General features: G+C 45.0%; 1 protein-coding gene across 1 annotated transcript in view; it reads right to left on the bottom strand.

Moving 5' to 3' along the window:
• The window catches only part of LOC144600250 (dedicator of cytokinesis protein 2-like), a 706,150-nt gene that overhangs the window by 112,695 nt on the left and 568,777 nt on the right, over window positions 1-24,678 (bottom strand). The window contains exons 37-39 of the mRNA XM_078411810.1: window positions 15,981-16,071; window positions 5,355-5,474; window positions 1,451-1,540 (exon numbers count right to left, since the gene is read on the bottom strand). Coding sequence (XP_078267936.1) covers window positions 1,451-1,540; window positions 5,355-5,474; window positions 15,981-16,071 — 301 coding nt within the window. The remainder of the gene's footprint in view (window positions 1-1,450; window positions 1,541-5,354; window positions 5,475-15,980; window positions 16,072-24,678) is intronic.

Here is a 24,678-nt window from a genome sequence, read left to right as displayed (position 1 = left end):
TCTCCTTGCTTTATTTGGTGTGGTAACACAAAATAATAATAAACTAAATCTTTTGTCTTTTGCCACGCTGGTGGCCAGACGACAAATCTTGATCAGATGGAAAGATTGTAACCTTCCAACATTTGCACAGTGGATTAGGGATATGTTGTATTTTGTTAAATTGGAGAAGATTAGGTATACTGTTAGGGAATCAGCTGACAAGTTTACATTGATATGGCAACCTATTGTTAGTTGTATTGATGTTTTAGGCTCTGATAATTTTATGGTTGAGTAGAGTCTTTGATATGTGTGTATGTAATTAAGAGTGGAATTGAAGTATGAGAATGGTCCCTGATATGTCTTAACATTCCGATTTTTCTGCTTCCCTCTTCTCTGTTTTTATGCGTGTTAGTGCCCTAGATAATATGGTGTACCGCTTTAAACCTCTGACTTGTGGTCCTTTTTGTTAAACTATTATATCAGAGGACATTTCTCCTTTACATATGAAGAATTATAGTGAAATGGAACAGAAACTATTCCCAACATCCAATTAACCTTGGGAAGATCAGGTTCGATCCTGACTACGGGCGCCGTCTGTACGGAGTTTGTACGTTCTCCCCGTGACCTGCGTGGGTTTTCTCCGAGATCTTCGGTTTCCTCCCACAGTCCAAAGACGTACAGGTACGTAGGTTAATTGACTGGGTAAATGTAAAAATTGTCCCTAGTGTGTGTAGGATAGTGTTAGTGTGCGGGGATCGCTGGGCGGCGCGGACTCGGTGGGCCGAAGGGCCTGTTTCCGCGCTGTATCTCTAAATCTAAAAAAAATCTAAATCTAAAGATAGAAGTATTGAGAGATTTTTTTTTACCCAGCAATAGTAAAGATTCAATAGTTCAATAGTGCTTTATTGATCAAGTCTGCCACGACACAGTGGGAACGACCCCTGCATTGCGTGTGCATTATACTTTGGTGGAAGGTCTCTTTCAGAAATATATAACTAGTGCTGCTGATCAGACGGTAACAGTCATTTTAGGTGAGTTTAAGCATGCATCTTTTTGGTCTCATGTCCTATTTTCCTGAGGGATATGATCTCTGGGATCCCAGTATTTTCCGAATGCTTGCACTGAGTACTTTGCAGTCACATATAATGATGGTTCCCTAGTTCCTCTATCCCTTAGCCTTCTGGACAAGAAGATCCTAAGTTTCAAGAGTGTAACTAGAGGAACATCCTTGTCCATTTGATACTCCTCATGGATTTTGCAACCAGTGCAACATCATTCAGTGAGCCTGGAACCAGCAAACAATAGCAGGGATGATGAGACAATATATGCTGCCCAACAGGTATCTGGCAACTAGCAGGTCCCAGAGACACATTAAGCTTTGGATCGTTAAAAAAATGTTTTTTGGAACTGACAGCTTGAGAATTGGCATTTTGAAGCACTTTTTCACAGCGGCCCGCTCATGGAAACTTACCAGGTTCTGGCTGAGAAGCTCATAGTCAAAAATTTCCATTTCAAACTGTTCTGCCATCTCTTTGCAGAGGTTCAAGGCTTCCTCCCACATCTAAAAGAGAAGCAGTCTCATTAGCAAGTGTCCATTGAGATGTGACCGTTCTAGGTATTGGTGATTTAGTGGAGGACTGGTGGGTGTCCACATCAGTAAACCTTTCCATCTCCTTTTACTGCTTTTGCTCCATCTCTTGGGACTGAATGTACCTCTGACTAATGATAAAGCCCACTCTCAAATCAAGAGTGGGCATTGGGAGTTGTACTATGTCCGGTACTGATTCATATTTTGTGAGCATCAAACCAGCATTTCGGAAAGACTAGTTGCATCGTAAGTCTGGAAAGGTCCCTTGCAATGAGGAGGGTAACAGCAAGGGAGGACTCTGGGCCAAGATCAGTTTGGAGAGTGGTGGTGAATGGTCAGAAACCATGGAAAGAGTTGAGGTAATTGGGAGACACAGGGGTTCCCTAATTTAATAATAATATATTCCTTTATTCGTCCCACACTGGGGAAATTTAACCTTTATCTTCACCTTGTCCATAACATGAGTTAGTCTTCCAGTGCCCAGCCAACAGAATAATGCATTCCGTTGGCTGTACACTGGGTGTGAAGGCTCTCAGACTACTATTAAATACAAAATGAAGAGCGGAGGAACAAGGCAAGAGTGAGGAAATTCACCCCAGTATCCGACTCGATATTCATCCCTTAATAAAAACCATTAAACCTAGATTATCTCATCGTCACCTTATTACATCTTGCAAGCCTTACTGAGCATAATTTAGTTACTGAATTTAATATATGTTGTAAGTGATTGTACTTCAAAGCATTTTAATCGACTGTAAGGTGATTTGAGTGCTGAGATTGTTGAGATTACTCTTCAAAGATGTTTATCTTATATTTATTGCTTTCATTTCTTTTTAGTAAAAGGTGATGTGAAAATTGTTGCCTTGGCCTTCCCATTCATTTTGCCAGCAAGGCTTTTCAGTGACGACCTTCAAGAAATGGTTTGCTGCTTTAGTCTGTCACGTTGTCATGTGCAGACAAGGTCATGGTTGCCAGGAATAGCAGTCATCAGCACTTAGCTCAAGTTGGAATTACTGCTGAGATCCCTAATTGCATCACTCATGCTGGCTTGCACAGGTTGGGTGAAAAGTTGTATTGCACATGCTGGCTGGCAGATATTGAGTGCAAAATTGTATTAACTATGCTGGTTGGCATATGTTTGGTTCAGAATTATATCACCCATGCTGGCTGGCACATGTTGGCACAATTGTTTCAACCACACTGCTTGGCATATGTTTGGTCCAGAACTGTATTAACCATGCTGGTTGGCATATGTTGAATCCAAAATGAATCCTGGATGGTGGAAGTTGGGTCGAAAAGCCTGCCTTGATATATTTTCCTACTTTATTTGTTTTGTCTTCTGCTCCACTTAGTCTCTCTTCATGGGTCGGGAAATGGACCCCACCTCATAGATCTGACCAGAGAATGATTTTCCTCTTCCTCTCCATCCTATCTGGAGGATACCATGGATAGTACCATGAACGACAGCAAGGTGATATGAAGCAACGAGAAGAAAAGTAAATAGATGCAAAAGAGAAAGATTAGCTGTAAAAAGCTGAACATTTCCATGCAGTGACCAAATGCAGGTAGGAACGCACTTTCAGCAGTGGCATGGGCACCCTTATCAGAGGCCTGAGGGGTTTATTCCCAGTTCAACGGGTGATCCATTGGAAGAGCAGTGCAGCACTGAGAAAGTCATTGCAACCTTTGTCCGACTGACTTTCCGATGAGACTTTGAACTAAGCTTTCACAGCCCGAGTTGAAGACAAGCTGAGAAGTTCTCTTGTATTGAGATAAACGTCCTCACTTTAGTGCATAACAAAAACTTTTTCTGAATGCCTTTTGTGGGAACCTGGCCACAGTTGGGCTTTATTTATTTGACAATTTATTGGCAGTGATGCACATTATAAGGTTCTCAGAAAAATGCTGCAGGAGGAACAAAATGTTTTCGCTTTCTTTGAATCATTCCTAATGAAGACATTTATTCACAAAATGCTGGAGTAACTCAGCAGGTCAGGCAGCATCTCGGGAGAGAAGGAATAGGTGACGTTTCGGGTCGAGACCCTTCTTCAGACCAGCATCTGCAGTTATTTTCTTACACTACCTAATGAAGACAAGTCCATAACCTAAATCATTGGGTGTGAACTAGACACAGTCAAGGAGTCAGGGCCATATGCTGCTGGACTTTTATAGGGACAATAGACAATAGACAATAGACAATAGGAGCAGGAGGAGGCCATTCGGCCCTTCGAGCCAGCACTGCCATTCAATGTGATCATGGCTGATCATTCTCAATCAGTACCCCATTCCTGCCTTCTCCCCATACCCCCTGACTCCGCTATCCTTAAGAGTTCTATCTAGCTCTCTCTTGACTGCATTCAGAGAATTGGCCTCGACTGCCTTCTGAGGCAGAGAATTCCACAGATTTACAACTCTCTGACTGAAAAAGTTTTTCCTCATCTCAGTTCTAAATGGCCTACCCCTTATTCTTAAACTATGGCCCCTTGTTCTGGACTCCCCCAACATTGAGAACATGTTTCCTGCCTCTAACGTGTCCAACCCCTTAATAATCTTATACGTTTCGATAAGATCCCCTCTCATCCTTCTGATTGGGAGCAAGACGGAGACATTTTCTGTTTTATACATTGGTGGGGAGCTGGGCATTGCTGAAAATGATAGCATTTAATGCCCATCCTTAATTGCCTTTGAATCTGTGCTATAGTCAGGTAGGAGGCACGGAAGCCCAAAGAATCACATCACCAGGTTCAGGAACAGTTACTTTTCTACAGCTGTTGAAACAAGGAAGTGCAGATGCTGGTTTACAAAAGAGGTTACACAGTGTTGGAGTAACTCAGCAAGTCATGCAGCATCTCTGGAGAACATGCATAGGTGATATTTCGGGACGGGACCCTTCTTCAGTCTGATTGTAGAGGGGGGAAGAAAGTTGGAAGAGAGGAGACGCAGGCCAAAGCCTGATGCAGGTTGATGCAGGTGGATCTCTCGGTTGCTAATGCTGAAGATGAAGTGTTATTCCTCCAGTATGTGTGTGGCCTCACTCTGGCAATGGAGGATGCCCGGGACAGATAGGTTAGTCTGGGCATGGGGAGGTAACAGGGTTGTGCAGTTGTTCGAGAAACTGATTGTTGTAGAAAAGCAGATACAAAGTATTGGAATAACTCTGAGTTACTCCAGCACTTTGTGTCTACATTCCTACAACGATCAATTCCTTGAACCAACTGCACAACCTTAATCCTACCACAAATATTGAACGGAACACTGTGGTCCATATCTTGCACCACCGTGGATACCATGGATGTACTGTCTTTGTGTTTTGCAAATATGTTTTTGAATTGCACAACCTTCTTCCTTTGAGAAACATTATGTGTGATTTATGTATGATGTCGTGACGTGCGTATCTGCCCTCCTGTGATGCAGCTCCAAGCAAAATGTTTTGTTGTAGCTGTACCTCACCAAACGTGCGTATATGACAGGAAACTCGATTTGCCTTGACATGAACCGAATGACGACCAGGCCATTTTCCGAGGGCATTTAAGAGACAACATAAGTGGTTGGTCTGGAGTTACATAAAGCCCAAATGAGGAAAGGTTTACAAATGTCACATTCTCTTACAAATATAAAATGTCTATTTGGCCCTTAAGTCAAGACCAGTTTTCAAAGTAATCCCATCAATCCCCTCCTCCCGTTTATTTCATCGCCACGCATTCTCCGCCACGTCAAGCACCGACTTTAAATTCCGTACAACTGCTGCCGATCTGGCAAGCTTCCACCACAATCACTTTCCACTCACCTTTCCCTTGTCAAAGTAATTAACGATGGTTTTGTACAGGCTCTCTTTCAAGTGCCGCTGCGTTAGCGAAATGTGAAAATCTCTTGGCATGACGTGGGAAGTACACTGTTCATCAGACCACTAAAGCAGAAAATGAAAACTGGGTCAGCTTTACACAAACTCATACATGTAATGGAACCACTGCCGAGAAGAAATCTGTTTTGAAGGTGACATTCCTTATTCTTCCATTTTTTTCCCAAAGTTGTACAATTCCACGTAACTGCCCCAACAAAGAGAGCTAGTAATCACCGTGCTTAAGGCTGGTGTTGCTTATAGACTTTAGAGATACAGCGCGGAAACAGGCCCTTCGGCCCAACGAGTCTGTGCCAACCCGTACGCTAGGGGCAAGATACAATTTTACAGAAGCAAATTAACCTTCAAACCTGTACGTGTGGAAGGAAACCGGGGCATCCAGAGAAAACCCACGCAGTCACAGGGAGAACGTACAGGCTCTGTACAGACAGCACCGGTAGTCAGGATTGAACCTGGGTCTCTGGCGCTGTAAGGCAGCAACTACCGCTGCGCCACTGTGCCACCTAAAATGTCCAGCACTCTGCCCCATATAGATATGAGTACATTTTAATTTTAGACCAGAGACACCAGCTCTTCGTACTCTTTATCGCGGGATATAGATCTACATGTAGATCAGCTACAGAAATGAGCGAAGAAATGGCACCTGGGGTTTAATCTAAGAAAGTGTGAAGTGTTGCAGTTTGGGAGGTCAAATGAAAGGAGAACATATATAGTCAATGGTATGACCTTAACAGCATTGATGTACAGAGGTACCTTGGTGTCCAAATTCATAACCCTCTGAAAGTGGCAGTACTGGTATATGGTATGCTTCATTAGGTCAGGGCATTGAGTACAAGAGTCGGGAAGTCATGATGCAGCTTTATAGAATTCTGGTTAGACCGCAATTGGAGTATTGCAGGAAGTTCTGGTTGCCCCATCACAGGATGGATGTGAACTCCTTGGAACGACTTGTATACACTGGAATTTAGAAGGATGAGAGGGGATCTTATTGAAACATATAAGATTATTAAGGGATTGGACACGTTAGAGGCAGGAAACATGTTCCCAATGTTGGGGGAGTCCAGAACCAGAGGCCACAGTTTAATAATAAGGGGTAGGCCATTTAGAACGGAGATGAGGACAAACTTTTTCACTCAGAGAGTTGTGAATCTGTGGCATTCTCTGCCTCAGAAGGCAGTGGAGGCCAATTCTCTGAATGCATTCAAGGGAGAGTTAGATAGAGTTCTTAAAGATAGCGGAGTCAAGGGATATGGGGAGAAGGCAGGAACGGGGTACTGATTGTGAATGATCAGCCGTAATCACGGTGAATGACGGTGCTGGCTCGAAGGGCCGAATGGCCTACTCCTGCACCTATTGTCTATTGACTGCAGAGCAGGAGGTTTACCAGAATGTTGCCTGGATTTGAGGGTATTACCTATAGGGAGAGGTTGGACAGACTTTGACTAACTTCTCCAGAAGCACCAGAGGTTGTGGGGAGACCTGATGGAGGTGTATACTCTAACATGGTGGGAGGCATGGACAGGGTAGTCAAAACAGATTTCATCCCCAGGATGGAAAAAAGCCAAATATGAATGGTCATAACTTTAAGATGAGAGGGGCAAAGTCTAACGGAGATGTGTGGAGCAAATCTTTCACACTGGGTGATGAGTGTCTGAAAAATGCTTTGGGGTGGTGGTTGAGATAGATATGATAGTGGCATTTAAGAGACATTTGGCTAGGAATATGGTAACGCAGGAAATGGATGGATTATGTGCAGGGAAATGAGAGTTGGTCTTGGCATCATGTTCGGCACAAACATTGTGGGCCAACGGCTCTGTTCCTGTGCTGCACTGATCAATGCACAATGTTCTACATTCCATTCACAAAATGCTGGAGTAACTCAGCAGGTCAGGCAGCATCTCGGGAGAGAAGGAATGGGTGACGTTTTGGGTCGAGACCCTTCTTCACACTGAAGAAACGTCACCCATTCCTTCTCTCCTGAGATGTTGCCTGACCTGCTGAGTTACTCCAGCATTTTGTGAATAAATACCTTTGATTTGTACCAGCATCTGCAGTTATCTTCTTATATATATATATTGTTCTACATTCCATGTTACCTTTCTCCAGATAAGGCTGGATACATTTATGATTTATTCTCTTTTTTTTCTCAAATTTAACATTGTGAAAAGGATTGTGTAAATCATTAAATTAGTAAGATATATTACTAAATGTTGTTAAAAAAAATAATCCCCAAACTGCTGCAGTTCATTCTGCTTATCACCCAGCGCACCACATGTTTTCAATAGAGACACAAGAGACTGCAGATGCTGGAATCCCGAGCATTAAGAAAAGTGCTGGAGGAACTCAATGTGTCAGGCAGCATTGGTGGAGAAAAATGTTGTGGGTCGGCATCCTTCTTCAGGCTCCTACTGAGAGAGTTTGGGCTTGAGACCGCGTGAGGACATTTCCCCAACCAAATGTTGTCTGTCCATTTCCCCTCGCATTTGCTGCCTGACCTGCTGTGTTCCTCTGGGGGAGGGGAGGGGAAGGGTGGGGGTGGGGGGAGTGGGGGGGGGGAGTGGGGGTGGGGTGGAGGGGATGGGAGGGGGTGAGGAGGAAGGGGGGAGTGGGGGTTTGGGTGGAGGGGATGAGAGGGGGTGGGGGGAGTGGGGGAGGGAGGGGAGAGGGAGTGGGGGAGGGGAGGGGAAGGGTAGGGGTGGGGGGAGTGGGGGGGGAAGTGGGGGTGGGGTGGAGGGGATGGGAGGGGGTGGGGGGAGTGGGCGGGGAGTGGGGGTGGGGTGAAGGGGATGGGAGGGGGGAGTTAGGGTGTGGCAGGGAGGGGATTGGGGGGAGGGGGGAGTGGGGGAGGGGAGGGGAAGGGGGAGTGGGGATGGGGAGAGGGGGGAGTGGGGGTGGGGTGGAGGGGATGGGAGGGTGTGGGGAGGAAGGGGGGAGTGGTGGTGGGATGGGGAGGGGATGGGAGGGGAGGGGGAAGGGGTGAGTGGGGGTGGAGGGGAGAGGGAATGGGGGAAGGGATGGGGCTAGACCAATGCAGGAGAGGCTTTGGTTCCACAGCTCACTCTGACTGCAGCGCTGGCGACACGGGGCCGTGGTGAGTGGCTCCCTCTCCCCTTCGCTGTCCCCCCTCGCCCGCCCACGGCCCCTCGGAACACTCCCTGCCCAGCAACGGGCTTCGTCAGATGGAGAGGGTTGCCGGGCAGGGTCATCAGTTGGGGGAGGGTTGCCCCAGGAGATGCCCGCAGGAGAGACGGGTCCACCTCAGTCTAGTAAGGAATAAACGTTGACCAACCCAGTACGTTCCCAAGTCCTGTCATTCCCTCAGACCAAAATGAGGTGTACTGCTCTGACACATGGTCACGTCTGACAGCTAATACAAGAATGACACTGGCCATGCGTTTCATGATTACCGCACTTCTGCAATTTAACAACGGAACATTAAAGAGGATGAGTGAAGCACAAGGAAATTCAGAAAACCCCAATTCCTCCCATAAACCAACGTCACCCATTCCTTCTCTCCCGAGATGCAGCCTGACCTGCTGAGTTACTCCAGCATTTTGTAAATAAATACCTTCGATTTAGACAATAGACAATAGACAATAGGTGCAGGAGTAGGCCATTCAGCCCTTCGAGCCAGCACCGCCATTCAATGCGATCATGGCTGATCACTCTCAATCAGTACCCCGTTCTTGCCTTCTCCCCATACCCCCTCACTCCGCTATCCTTAAGAGCTCTATCCAGCTCTCTCTTGAAAGCATCCAACGAACTGGCCTCCACTGCCTTCTGAGGCAGAGAATTCCACACCTTCACCACTCTCTGACTGAAAAAGTTCTTCCTCATCTCCGTTCTAAATGGCCTACCCCTTATTCTTAAACTGTGGCCCCTTGTTCTGGACTCCCCCAACATTGGGAACATGTTTCCTGCCTCTAATGTGTCCAATCCCCTAATTATCTTATATGTTTCAATAAGATCCCCCCTCATCCTTCTAAATTCCAGTGTATACAAGCCTAATTGCTCCTGCCTTTCAACATATGACAGTCCCGCCATTCCGGGAATCAACCTAGTGAACCTACGCTGCACGCCCTCAAAGATTTGTACCAGCATCTGCAGTTATTTTCTTGCACTACAGACAATAACACATCTCTAAAGATGTTTCTGAGCACTACCTCACTCCCTGGAGACCCATGTAAATAAGGGTCACTGTAAATACTGACACGCTCACAAGAGACCCCTGTAAATACTGACACGTCGAATGGAGATGGCGGTAAATGCTGATATATTCCCTGGAGTTCTCTGCAAACGCTGACACACTCCCGGGATTTCTCTACAAATACAAATAAATTGCCCGGAGATTTCTATAAACAATACCTCGCTCCCCGGAGATATCTAAAAATACCGACAAATTCCCTGGACATCTCCCTAAATACCAACACGTTCCTTGAAGATTTCTATATCTGCTGACAAGATCACAGGAGAGATGTGTAAATACTGAAACATTCCCTGGGGATTTTGGGAAATACAGAAACCTTCCCTGGAAATCTCTATAAAAACGTACGCATACAATCTTCCTGAATATCCTTATTTGACATTTTCTCTGGAGACCCCGTTTAAATATTGACATACTCTTTGAAAATATTTATAATAGTGACACATTCGTTGAGATCTCTTTTTTGAATCGTTCTTTAAGTATTTGGGAGAAGTTTCATTGTTACACTATTTCTCCCACATAACCTCTAGAGATGTCTTGAGTACCCGCTGTGGTTATGAAGTTGAAACTCAAAGCAACTGTTCTGCAGGAGTGGTGTTCACCTTTAGGTTACCAGTGGCTTTCATTCCCCAGTTCACTCCCACTCTGAGCTTCAGTCTGTGACCCACTGCACTATTACAATGAGGCTCAATACAGGCTTCAGAAATAAAACCTTGTCTTATTCCAGCCTTCTGAACTCAATATAGAATTCTACGCTTTGGCTAACTCACTTTTTCACTCTATTTTTTGTATTAGAACTGTCCATTTAGTTTAGTTTAGTTTAGCGATGCAGCGCGGAAACAGGTCCTTTGGCCACCGAGTCCGCGCCGACCAGCGATCCCCGCAGACTAACACGCCAGGGACAATTTACACTTACCAAGTGTGCAAACCCAAGCCAATTAACCTACAAACCTAGTAGACACAAAATGCTGGGGTAACTCAGCGGGTCAGGCAGCATCTCTGGAGAGAAGGAATGCGTGACGTTTCGGGTCGAGAACCTTCTTCAGAAGCGTCACATGTTCCTTCTCTCCAGAGGTGCTGCCTGACCCGCTGAGTTACTCCAGCATTTTGTGTCTACTTTCGATTTAAACGAGCATCTGCAGTTTTCTTTCCTACACAACCTACAAACATGCACGTCTTTGGAGCGTGGGAGGAAACCGAAGATATCGGAGAAAGCCCACACGTTCACGGGGAGAACGTGCAAACTTCATACAGACAGCACCCGTAGTCGGGATCGAACCTGGGTCTCCGGCGCTGCAAACGCTGTAAGGCAGCAACTCTACCGCTGCGCCACCGTGCCGCCCATCTGCCTGGCATCTGATTTATTTTTGCGTTCATATGTTCTGACTTGCTAGATATGTCCCACAGACAAGAAATTAGCGGTATAATGTACAGACAAAAAGGATCATTTGATCCAAACTACATTAACTCATTTGATCTCAGCTTCTCAGAGATATTCTTTTGAATAATGGAATAATAATAATTGAATCATTGAATAAGTTTTATTAGCCAAGTGTGTACACATACGATGAACTTGCCTTGGTGCTTTGCTCGCAAGTAACAACACGACATACAGTAGACAATTAAAAATAAAACATTATAATTTAAACATGTGAAGAATGAAATAAAATACCAGAGCACAAGGAGGCTACAGACTTTTGGCTGTTGAGTAGAGCTACTGCTCGTGGAAAAAGAGCTGTGTTTATGTCTGGCTGTGGCTGCTTTGACAGTCCGGAGTCGCCTTCCAGAGGGAAGTGCTTCAAAGAGTTTGTGGCCAGGGTGAGAGGGGTCAGAGATGATCTTGCCCGCTCGCTTCCTGGCCCTTGCAGTGTACAGTTCGTCAATGGGGGGAAGGTTGCAGCCAACAACTTTCTCAGCTGTGCGAACGATCCGTTGCAGCTTCTGGATGTCGTGCTTGGTGGCTGAGCCAAACCAGACCATGATGGAGAAGGTGAGGACAGACTCCATGATGGCAGTATAGAATTGGACCATCATTGCCTGTGGCAGATTGTGTTTTCTCAGCACCTGCAGGAAGTACATCCTCTGTTGGGCCTTTTTGACTGTGGAGTCGATGGTGGCCTCCCATTTAAGGTCCCTGGAGATGATGGTTCCAAGGAACTTAAATGACTCCACAGATGTGACTGTGGTGTTGTTGATGGTGAGTGGGGGGAGGGGAGGGGGAGCTCTTCGAAAGTCTACAATTAGTTCCACTGTCTTGAGAGCATTGAGCTCCAGGTTGTTGCGATGGCACCAGGACGCCAGCTGTGTCACTTCCCCTCTGTAGGCAGATTCCTCCCCATCCTGGATCAGTCCAATCAGGGTTGTGTCATCTGCAAACTTGAGGAGCTTGACAGAGGAGTCTGTGGAGATGCAGTCGTTGGTGTAGAGAGAGTAAAGGAGAGGGGAGAGTACGCAGCCTTGCGGTGCTCCTATGCTGAGGGTCTGCGGGTCCGAGATGTGCTTTCCCAGCCTCACATGCTGCTTCCTGTCTGTCAGGAAGTTGATGATCCACTGACAGAGGGGTTCAGGCACAGTCAGCTGGGAGAGTTTGTAGTGTAGTAGCTCTGGCACAATGGTGTTAAATGCAGAGCTAAAGTCCACAAACAGAATCCTGGCATAGGTCCCCTTGTGATCTAGGTGCTGGAGGATGAAGTGCAGGCCTAGGTTGACTGCATCATCCACCGATCTATTGGCCCTGTATGCAAACTGCAGGCAGTCCAGCAGGGGGTTTGTGATGTTTTTCAGCTGGGCCAGCACGTCTTCCAAAGGTCTTCATGACTACAGAGTTCAGTGCGACAGGCCTGTAGTCATTTAGACCAGTAATCCTTGTCTTTTTGGGTACAGGAACAAAAATGGGGACTTTGAAGCAGGCAGGGACAGTGCAGGTTTGCAGGGACTGGTTGAAAATGTCTGTGTAGATCGGTGCCAGTTGATCGGCACAGAGCTTGAGGGTAGAGGGGGAAACATTGTCCGGTCCTGGTGATTTCTGGCTTTTCTGTCTCCTGAATAGCCTCTCCACCTCCTCAATTTCTATTGTTAGTGATGGAGAAGTGGCCAGACTGATGTTGGGCAGTGGATGAGGGCATGCCCAACATATCGAACATGCAGTAACACACGTTCAGGTCGTTGGTCAGTTGACGATTGTCCAAGGAGTGGGGGGTTTTCCTCTTGTAGCTGGTGATTTCTTGCAAGCCCTTCCACACTGAAGATGAATCATTAGCTGAGAACTTGCTCCTCGGCTTCTCAGAGTGCCTTTCCTTGACAGCTCTGATTCCTCTTCTCAGCTTGTACTTGGCCTGCCTGTAGAGGTCTGCATCCCCACTCCTTTTTGTCCAACCTATCCTTCCCCCACCCTTTCAGTTTCTGAAATCTAACTTGTTTGCTCATTTCCCCCATCGAATGAAAGGTCCTGAATAGTAAATATTAACGGATTCTCTTTTCCCAGTTGTGGCCCGGCCTGTTCAAGGATTTCCAGTATATTCTCATTTTATTTCTGCGAGAGAACAAAGTTGGTATCCTGGGAGAATCAGCCCAAATGCCTGCTTTATTTTCCTCTGTCTCATATGTGCTTGTGAATCGACAGAGGAGCCTTGAAGTTGGATCAATTAATGATCTGCACCAGGTAGCAGTTCTTGAACAACCAAGAACAAAATGTCACAGAGACAAATAAAATTCTCCCAGGTCATGAAGCTCTAACTGTAACCACAATAATTCCACTCTACTTTTTCATAAACTCCATCACTATAAATCTCATCTTCATATCAATCAAGGCCTTGGAGAATAGTGCCAATAAAATAAAAGACTATGATAACAAAGAGATGAGATTATAAGGATATTTTTCATATAGAACCCTTCCCTATGGTACCTTAATGATATCCCACATGCTACAACACGATAGTTATGTTCCTTAGACATCTCACATTATAGAGAGTCGCTTCACATCAGAATAAGTTATAGTTGCCTTCAAAGCACAGATTTATACAGATTTTTCCCTTCATAATTGCATTCTAACCAGACCAACCCACGTAATTCAATTGTGTTCCCTTATCTCTCGACCACATTATAACCAATTTGCGCTTAGGAAATATGTGTGACAGCAGAAATACTTTTATTTGTTTTAATTAGTCAGCTGTTAAGATGTGGCCATTTCTTTCGAGCGTAGTTAGAACATGGAGTGGTTATAGAATCATGGAGACATAGAGTTAATATGGCATAGGGAGCTGCCCCTTGGCCCAACTCATCCTTACCGAGCTTGCTGCCCATCTCCACAAATCTCATTTGCCCACATTTGACCCTTATATCCCTCTAAAACTTTCATATCCATGCACCTGACTAAAAGGAAGTTAGACACACAATGCTGGAGTAACTCAGCGGGTCAGGCAGCATCTCTGGAGAAAAGGAATGGGTGACGTTTCGGGTCGAGACAGTCTGAAGAAGGGTCTCGACCCGAAACGTCACCTATTCCTTCTCTCAAGAGATGCTGCCTGACCCGCTGAGTTACTCCAGCTTTTTGTGTCTACCTTCGATTTAAACCAGCATCTGCAGTTTTCTTTCCTACACCTGACTAAAAGTTAATTTACTACCTCTTCCACTTCCTTCTGCAAGCTTATTCCATACGCACACAATAGTCCATGTTAAAAAGTTGCCCTTCAGGTTCCTATTAAATCTTTCCCTTCTGATTTTAAACCTATAGCCTTTGGCCCTTGATTCCCCAACTCTGGGGGAAAAAGACTGTGTTTTCATCCTATCTATGTCCCTCATGATTTTACACACCTCAATAGGATCACCCCTCAGTCTCCTGTACTCCAAGAAAGTAAGTCCCAGCCTGCCCAACCGCTCACGATAATTTAGTTGCATGAGACCTGGCAACATATTCACAAATCTTTTCTGCACACTTTCCAGATCAGTAGCATCTTTTCTATAGGGTGGGTGACCAAAACTGAACACTATACTCCAAGTGTGGCCTCACCAACTCCTTGTATAACCGTAACATAATGAAGGGTCTTGACCCAAAACGTCACCCTTTATCTTCTCTCCTGTGATGCTGCCTGACCAACTGAGTTACTCCAGCATTTTGTGACACCTTCGGTTTGAACCAGCATCTGCAGTTATTTTCCTACACATTCTATACTCAGTGCCTCTACTAATAGAGGCCAGCATGCCAAAAGCGTATGTCACCACTCTGGCCACCAGGATCACCATGTGCGCTTGCACCACACCAACATGCCCAAAGGATCTTCCTCTTGTGCCCTTTATTGGATCAGTCTGTACTTATTAAATGTCCAATGGATGTAACAATTGATACCAATTTTAGTAAGGTTGTATGTAGACAATAGACAATAGGTGCAGGAGGAGGCCATTCGGCCCTTCAAGCCAGCACCACCATTCAATGTGATCATGGCTGATCATTCTCAATCAGTACCCCGTTCCTGCCTTCTCCCCATGCCCACTGACTCCGCTATTCTTAAGAGCTCTATCTAGCTCTCTCTTGAATGCATTCAGAGAATTGGCCTCCACTGCCTTCTGAGGCAGAGAATTCCACAGATTCACAACTCTCTGACTGAAAAAGTTTTTCCTCATCCCAGTTCTAAATGGCCTACCCCTTATTCTTAAACTGTGGCCCCTTGTTCAACATTGGGAACATGTTTCCTGCATCTAACGTGTCCAACCCCTCAATAATCTTATACATTTCGATAAGATCTCCTCTCATCCTTCTAAATTCCAGTGTGTACAAGCCTAGTCGATCGTCTTTCAACATATGACATATGACAGTCCCACTCAACGATAATTCTCCTTTGCATTCTTCCAGCACAGCTCTAAATGTTATGATAAATAATTTAATGTAACATAGAGACAATGAGACATACAGCACGGGAACAGGCCCTTCTGCCCAACTGTCCATGCCGACCAACATGCTTCATCTAACCTCATCCCATTTGACTGTGTTTGACCAATATCCCTCTAAACCTTGGATGGACACAAAAAGCTTAGGTAACTCAGCGGGTCAGACAGCGTCTCTGGAGGAATTTCTCCAGAGATGCTGTCTGACCCGCTGAATTGCTCCAGCTTTTTGTGTCTGTCTTCGGTTTAAACCAGCATCTGCAGTTCCTTTCGACACATCCCTCTGAGCCTTTCCTGTCTATCTATCTATCCAAGTGTCTTTTCATTGCTGTTATAGTATCTGCCTCAACTACTTCCTCTGGCAACTCATTCCATATACAAACCACCCTCTGTGATAAAGTTGCCACTTGCATGTGAACAGGCAGCTGAGCTGTCTTTCGAGTGGGTACAATGCAGGGAACATTCCATACCTTGAGCAGTTTAGCATGCAAGAGCAGTGTATAGGCAGCTTCGGTGTAGTTTTCACACTCCAAGTGCAGATCTCGAAGCTTGTACAGATATCTGTAGAGCACAAACAAAGCAGTGAGCAATGCTGAAGCTACTATGCTCCCCTACAATTACCGAGCTGTAATTAACTTCAGATAAAAATTGGATAAATGATATGAATTTGGATGGTTACACTGAACAGTATTGTCAAAATAACATTCATTAGTGTACATGATTGTTCCCAAAGGATGCAAGGCTCGGATAATGTTTGGTAACAAGACTTTCTGGAGCAACTTGTTAATGATTAGAAATTACTGTCACTGAAGCTGTTGTGTGAAGGCCCTTATCTCCTGTTCCCATCCCTATTTATTTAAAATGGATTATCACTACCACTAAAATGGCAAAGAGAGCAATCTAAAAAGAAGTCTTTGAGAGTCATCTGATAATTTCAATAATATCTGATAATATCAATCCATATCATTTTCAGTAACTGATTTTGCTTATCCTGGAAAGTCCTTGTGTCTAGTCTATTGTCTATTGTTTCTACAAAAGAGTAGAACCATTAAATAAAATAAGATTAAATAAAAACAGACAATTTTGAAATTACTCAGTGGGTCAGGCAGCATTGGCGGAGAGAGAAACAGAGTCAACATTTCAGGTTGATGACCTTTCATCTTATCTCTTGCAGGGGCATCAAGCTCAAACTTACATGGCCTGTTTCGTTTATCTCACCATGCTGCCAAAACTGCCAAAACTGTTGAACATTTTCTACATTCAAATCTACGTTTTCTTAATTTTTTGCAACATAGGAGAACGTTGTTTGTCCCATCGAGTCTGTGTTGGGTCTCACAGCAATCCCATTCCCCTATTCTCCTTCACAATCCCATCAGCTCCCAATGATTCCCCTACTACCTGCTCACACTGTGGGTAGTCAACAGTTGCCATTTAACCGACTGGCTTGCAATTCTCGAAGATGTGGGAGGAAATTGGAGTTCAGCACCCTGGGGCGGGGGGGGGGGGGGGACCTTGCATTCACAGAAGAATGTGTAACGTACGCAGATACAGCACGGGCAATCAAGAGCAAACACATGGGTTGCTGGAGCTATGAGTTAGCGGATGCACACGTCTAATCTACAACAAAGTCCCAAACTTTGAGCAGTTTAGCACGCAACTCAGCAAGTCCCTTTTGTCCTTTTTATTCTCTTCTACCTTTCCTCCCACTCCCTTTCCCTTATGCCACAGCTAATTTTATGAGCCCATATTGCATTTCTCTATCTCCTTACATCATATAGTCAGAAGGTTGTAGAGTTGTACAACAGGCCGATCGGCCCAACTCTTCCATGCCGCGGAAATGCCACACGAATCCCATTTTCCTGTGTTTGTATCATATTCCACAGTACCTGGCTGAATGGTTTTTAAACGCTCCACCACCTCCTCTACCAGCTTGTTCCATACATCCACCAACCTCCTTGTAAAAAGCCCTGCCCTTTGAATATTTCCCCCTCTCACCTTAAACGCACAGATTCTAATTGTGGACTCCTTCACGTTTTCAAAAAGACTGTGGCTATCTCTCCTATCCAGGCCCTTCACTATTTTATAGAGGTTCCCCTCAGCCTCCTGCATTTCAGTGAGAACGATCTCAGCCAATCCTTGTAACTAACAAGTCTTTCACTCCAGCCTATATCCTGGTGAATCTCTTCACTTCTGCACTTTTTCTAGCACTACCGCTTCCGTTCCGATAGAGTAGATGTGATGCATATAGTGTGATCACCAGAACTGCACATATTATTCCAAGTTTGGCCTAACCAATGTTTTGTGCAGCTGCAACTTGATGTGCCAGCTCTCAGACTCAATACCTCTGTGCAAGAAGAAAAAGCAAATTAAATGTCTTCTTTGAAAGTTGACACAAAATGCTGGAGTAGGTCATTGGGTCAGGCAGCATCTCTGGAGACGTTTCGGGTCGAGACCCTTTCTTAGACCCTTTCTCCAGAGATGCTGCTTGACCCGCTGAGTTACTCCAGCATTGTGCGTCTATCTTCGGTATGAACCAGCATCTGCTGTTCCTTGCTACACTAAATGTTTTCCTCACTATCCTGTCCACCTGTGCCATTATTTTCATGAAGCAGTTAACATGCACCTCAAGGGCACTCTGCACATTAACAATTCTAAGGTCTCTGCCAATTACCGCAGATGTCTGGCCTGTATTAGATGACCCAAAGTACATCACCCCACACTTGTCTGGATTAAATTCCATCTGCCACCCCTCCACTCACTGACCAATGCCTCTGCATTCTTAGCAATTATCTTCTCATCTGCAATTCCACCAATCTTCAAGTGATCATTAAATCTATTTATCAGCCCACAGGCATTCTCTTCTAAGTAATTTATATAAATGACAAATAACAAAGATGTCAGCACTGATAGCTGTGATACACCCCTGGTTGTAGAGTTGCAGTAAGAAAATGAAACCTCCATTAGTATCCACTGCCTCCTATCACCAACCCAACTTTGGATCCAGTTTCCAAAATGACTTGGATTCCATGCCAGCCCAGAGTAATGATCGATTTGTTCTCTGGAAGTGACAAGTGAACTGTACTGGGGTTTTAGCATTTTGTCATATATATTTACGTTCGCGATGAATGAAAGCAGATGAGTGTGTGAAGAAGAAATTAGTTTAGTTTAGTTTAGAGATACAGCACAGAAACAGGACCTTTGGTCCACCAAGTTTGTACCAACCAGCGATCCCTGTATATTAAAATTTTCCCACACACACTAGGGACAATTTACATTTATACATTGAATGGCGGTGCTGGCTCGAAGGGCCGAATGGCCTCCTCCTGCACCTATTGTCTATTGTCTACCCAGCCAATTAACCTACAAACCTGTACATCTTTGGAATGTGGGAGGAAACCGAAGATCTCGGAGAAAACCCATGCGGTCATGGGGAGAACGTACAAACTCTGTACAGACAGCGCCCGTAGTCAGGATTGACTACGTCAGGTCTACAGGTCTAAGTCAGGTCTACTGGTGCTGTACGGCAGCAACTCTACTTCTGCGCCACCTTGCCACCCTAATGAAATAAATCTCCAGAAATTGTAAGAAAATCAGGCAAGTTTGTTTCATGGATAAGAAACCAAGAGCCTTACATATTGGAAAAAGATGATGAGAAATTTGGCCAGCACAGTAAAGATAACCTTAAGATCACATCAGATAGATAACTGCTACTCCCGAGGAGATGAAACATTGTACGAAGACTACAAAAAAAAGTGGATTACTGGTGAATTATGGTGAAAATATAAAATTTGCACATAAACATTGCAAAGTGAATACATTAATTACAGACTTTCGAATTAGTGAAGCATGTGCAAGCCCACACTTAAAGTGCTGCCGTGACAATCTGAAAAAAACCGACTTGCTTAGAAAACTCGCCAATGGTGTATGAGATTTACGCTGTGTGTTTTCCTGATCTGAGCCATGATTGCGAGGGTGAATGGGTTCCCTTGTCTTTTGAACATCTCTTCATGATTCTTATACTATATGCTGCCTACTCCCAGTCCACCAGAATTGTCCAAGGACCACCTCTTCTTGGGTAGACAAGAACTCAACCTTCTACCTTGTCTATCTTCGATTTAAACCAGCATCTGCAGTTCTTTCCTACACATTCCGACCACCTCTTCTTGCTTGGCCCTGAGTATCCATCTGTCAGTTCCTTTTTCCCTGAAAATATAATTGCAAACTCCTGTTTCTCTTTACCCAGATTGTTTGGCATTACTTGAAAAAGGTGATTGTAAGCATTCCTTCCCTTCATCTCCCTCACACCCTCACGTCACTTCCCCCTCTGAGGAGCTTTCAGAGACATCATAATCATGTAAAGAAAATAGAAGAGAACACGGTCTACAATGTTTAGTTTAGTTTAGTTGGGTTTAGTTTAGAGATACAGGCCCTTTGGTCCACTGAGTCTGCACCGACTTGTGATTCCCACACACGAACACTACACTACACACACAAGAGCCATTTTTTACATTTCTTTCAGCAAGCCAATTAACCTACAAACCTGTACATCTTAGGAGTGTGGGAGGAAACCAAAGATCTTGGAGTAAAGCCTCGCAGGTCACGGGAAGAACAAACTCCCCGCAGGTCACGGGGAGAACCAATGGAATGTTGGCCTTCATAACAAGAGGCGTTGAGTATTGGAGCAAAGAGGTCCTTCTGCAGTTGTACAGGGCCCTGGTGAGACCGTACCTGGAGTACTGTGTGCAGTTTTGGTCTCCAAATTTGAGAAAGGATATTCTTGCTATTCAGAGCGTGCAGCGTAGGTTTACTAGGTTCATTCCCGGAATGGCGGGACTGTCGTATGTTGAAAGACTGGATCGACTGGGCTTGTATGCACTGGAATTTAGAAAGATGAGAGGGGATCTTATCGAAACGTATAAGATTATTAAGGGGTTGGACACGATAGAGCCAGGAAACATGTTCCCAATGTTGGGGAAGTCCAGAACAAGGGGCCACAGTTTAAGAATAAGGGGTAGGCCATTTAGAACGGAGATGAGGAAAAACTTTTTCAGTTAGAGAGTTGTGAATCTGTGGAATTCTCTACCTCAGAAGGCAGTGGAGGCCAATTCTCTGAATGCATTCAGGAGAGAGCTAGATAGAGCTCTTAAGGATAGCGGAGTCAGGGGGTATGGGGAGAAGGCAGGAACAGGGTACTGATTGAGAATGATCAGCCATGATCACATTGAATGGCGGTGCTGGCTTGAAGGGCCGAATGGCCTACTCCTACACCTATTGTCTATTGTCTATTGTCTATTGTCTATTGTCTAACCTCTGGACAGACAGGATTGAATCCGGGTCTCTGGCGCTGTAAAGCAGTAACTCTACTGCTAGGCAGTGCTGCCCCTGTATGAACACCTAGGATGAGATAATCATACTCGAGCAGGGAAATGGACAAGCCAAGCTAAAGGCTAAATCTTTGGCAGAAAATGAAATCTAATTCCAAAACAGCTCTGTCCAATCTCTAGGTAATCACTTGACTTGGCCCACAATGCAAGCATTGTTTTCTATTGGGACCACTCCTCAGGTATCTGCAGCCCAAGCGAACATGAAACACACCTTTGCAAATCAACCTCAAAATTCAACTCTCCCATCCCACACTATGAGTTTCAAAATGTGCCAACGCCAACAGATTCCATCTGAAGTTCCATGCTTAAAGTGCGTAGGAAGGGACAGCAGATGCTGTTTTACACCAAAGATAGGCACAAAATGCTGGAGTAGCTCAGCGGGTCAGGCGGCATCTCTGGAGGAAAGCAGGTACAGCAGGCAGTGAAGAAAGCCAATGGAATGTTGGCCTTCATAACAAGAGGAGTTGAGTATAGGAGCAAAGAGGTCCTTCTGCAGTTGTACAGGGCCCTAGTGAGACCGCACCTGGAGTACTGTGTGCAGTTTTGGTCTCCAAATTTGAGGAAGGATATTCTTGCTATTGAGGGCGTGCAGCGTAGGTTTACTAGGTTATTTCCCGGAATGGCGAGACTGTCATATGTTGAAAGACTGGAGCGACCAGGCTTGTATACACTGGAATTTAGAAGGATGAGAGGGGATCTTATCGAAACGTATAAGATTATTAAGGGGTTGGACACGATAGAGCCAGGAAACATGTTCCCAATGTTGGGGAAGTCCAGAACAAGGGGCCACAGTTTAAGAATAAGGGGTAGGCCATTTAGAACAGTGATGAGGAAAAACATTTTCAGTCAGAGAGTTGTGAATCTGTGGAATTCTCTGCCTCAGAAGGCAGTGGAGGCCAATTCTCTGAATGCATTCAAGAGAGAGCTACATAGAGCTCTTAAGGATAGCGGAGTCAGGGGTTATGGGGAGAAGGCAGGAACGGGGTACTGATTGAGAATGATCAGCCATGATCACATTGAATGGCGGTGCTGGCTCAAAGGGCCGAATGGCCTCCTCCTGCACCTATTGTCAATTGTCTATTGTCTATTGAATAGGTGATGTTTCGGGTCGAAAGCTGAGAATCAGGGAGGAAGGAAACTAGACCTACAAAAAGGTGCTTAAAATGTTTGATTAATGTTCGGTGCAGAGGAAAATAAGGTTCAAAAGCTAAGCAAAGAACATGATGGTAATATACAAGAGGGACTAGCCTTGTGAAAGGAAAGATCACCTCAATCTTTCAGTGCTTGGAGACTTTATTTCCACAACGTTCGTCTATATACCTTCTATTATTCAATCTTGACACTTCACTTTGGTTCGCGTTAGTTATGTAATGGTTTGGGGATTAGAGTCAAGGATCAATTCCACTGGATGATAACTGCTTCAGAATTTGTTATGTGGAAGGTGGTTAATGGGTCACATAACTTTAGTAAATGTGAAGCATTTTGGGTACCTATCTAAAAGTCGCTTAAACAACACTATTGTGATTACTTCCACCACAACAGGCCGTGGTACCAAACACCTATCACTGTATAGGTGGGCGGCACAGTGGCGCAGCGGTAGAGTTGCTGCCTTACAGCACCTGCAGTGCCAGAGATCCGGGTTCGATCTAGATTTAGATTTAGATTTAGAGATACAGCGCAGGAACAGGCCCTTCGGCCCAACGAGTCCGCGCCGCCCAGCGATCCCCGCATCTTAACACTATCCTACACACACTAGGGACAATTTTTTATTTATTTTTACATTTACCCAGTCAATTAACCTACATACCTGTACGTCTTTGGAGTGTGGGAGGAAACCGAAGATCTCGGAGAAATCCCACGCAGGTCACGGGGAGAACGTACAAACTCCGTACAGACGGCGCCCGTAGTCAGGATCGAACCTGAGTCTCCGGCGCTGCATTCGCTGTAAGGCAGCAACTCTACCACTGCGCCACCGTGCCGCCCCTCTACGGGTGCTGTTTGTACAGAGCTTGTACGTTCTCCCCGTGACCTGCGCAGATTTTGACCGAGTTCTTCGGTTTCCGCCCACACTCCAAAGACTTATTGGTTTTGTAGGTTAATTGCCTTGGTATAAATGTAAATTGTCCCTCGTGTGTGTAGGATAGTGTTCGTGCATGGGGATCGCAGGTCAGTGTAGACTCAGTGGGCTAAACGGCCCGTTTCCGCACTGTATCTCTAAACTAAACTAAAATAAACGGAAAAGTGTAAAACAACTTTCCCACACATCTCCTTTAAACTTTCCCCCTTTCACTTTAAAGCTGTGCCCACCAGTGTGGTCATTTCCATCCTGGGAACACAATGTGATTGCCTATTCTATCTACTGTATGCCTTTCATCATTTTATGAACTTCTATTACCAAGCCCTCTAATCCAAGCAGCAACCTGGCAATCCACCTTTGCACCCTCTCAAAAACCTTCACAACATTGAGTGAATGGGACTGCACACAACACTGGAAATGTGGCCTTACAACATGAATTCCTGAATCTTGTACTCGATGCCTGAGCCAATGAAGACAAGCATACTAAACACCTTCGCATACATTTCCAGGGAGCAATTGACTTGTATCTCAAGATGTCTTTGAATATCAATGGTGTTAAGGGTCTTGCCACGAACTGTAGATTTTGCCCTCACATTTGACCTCCAAAGTGCAATACCTCACACTTGCCCAGGTTTAAACCCCATTTGGTATTGGTATTGGTTTCTTACTGTCACATGTATTGATATACAGTGAAAAGCCTTTTGTGTGTTATTCAGGTAAAACATACAGACATTAATACCATCAAGCCATGCAGAATATAGTGTTACATCTACAGAGAAAATACAGATGAAAGAGAGAGTGTAAGGGGTGCAATGAGGTTGGATGGGGGATGAGGAATACCTCCTTGGTATATAAGAGGTTCGTGCAAAAGTCTGATAATAGCAGGGAAGGAATAGCATCAAGCTTTTGTTTCTTTTGCCCGACAGGAGATGAAAGAGGGAATGCTCTTTGAATTTGTTGGCTGCTCTCTGGTAAGCTCTCTGTCTCATTCCTGTATTCCATTTCATCATTGTTCAAGATCCAGCCCACCATTGTGGTATCACCTGCAAACTTATAAAGGGAGTTAGTGTAAGAATTTGGCTTCATAGTCGCAATGGTACAGGGAGTGCAGTAAAGGGCTAGTAATGAAGTCCAGCAGGGCGTCAATGTTGGCAATTCTCGTGGAGGATGTTTATTTTCACAGATTGTGGTCTTTGGGTCAGGAAGTCAAGGATCCAGTTGCAGAGGGTGATGCTGAGTCCTTGGTTCAGGAGATGGGAGATGAGTTTGCTTAAAATTATGGTGTTGAAGGCAGAACTGTCGTCCATGAAGTTGATGCAGTCAATGCAATAGAGGTGTCCTTGTTATCCAGATGTTCCAAGGATGAGTGTAGGGCCAGAGACATGCCATCTGCAGTGGTTCAAGGTTGGCCTGGAGGCTGGAATTGATATGATCCATGACTTGTATGTAAAAGCATTTCACGATGGTGGAATGTCAGAGGCACCAGAGGGTGGTCATTTACGCATGCAAGTTAAGGCAACGTTAGATAATAGACAATAGACAATAGGTGCAGGGGTGGTCCAGGAGGAGGCCATTCGGCCCTTCGAGCCAGCACCGCCATTCAATGTGATCATGGCTGATCATTCTCAATCAGTACCCCGTTCCTGCCTTCTCCCCATACCCCCTGACTCCGCTATCCTTAAGAGCTCTATCCAGCTCTCTCTTGAA

Source organism: Rhinoraja longicauda, chromosome 14 (genome assembly GCF_053455715.1).
Source record: "Rhinoraja longicauda isolate Sanriku21f chromosome 14, sRhiLon1.1, whole genome shotgun sequence".
Classification (NCBI taxonomy): Eukaryota; Metazoa; Chordata; class Chondrichthyes; order Rajiformes; family Arhynchobatidae; genus Rhinoraja; species Rhinoraja longicauda.
Note: the sequence above shows the minus strand (reverse complement) of the source record. Positions and strands in the feature narration are given on the sequence as shown.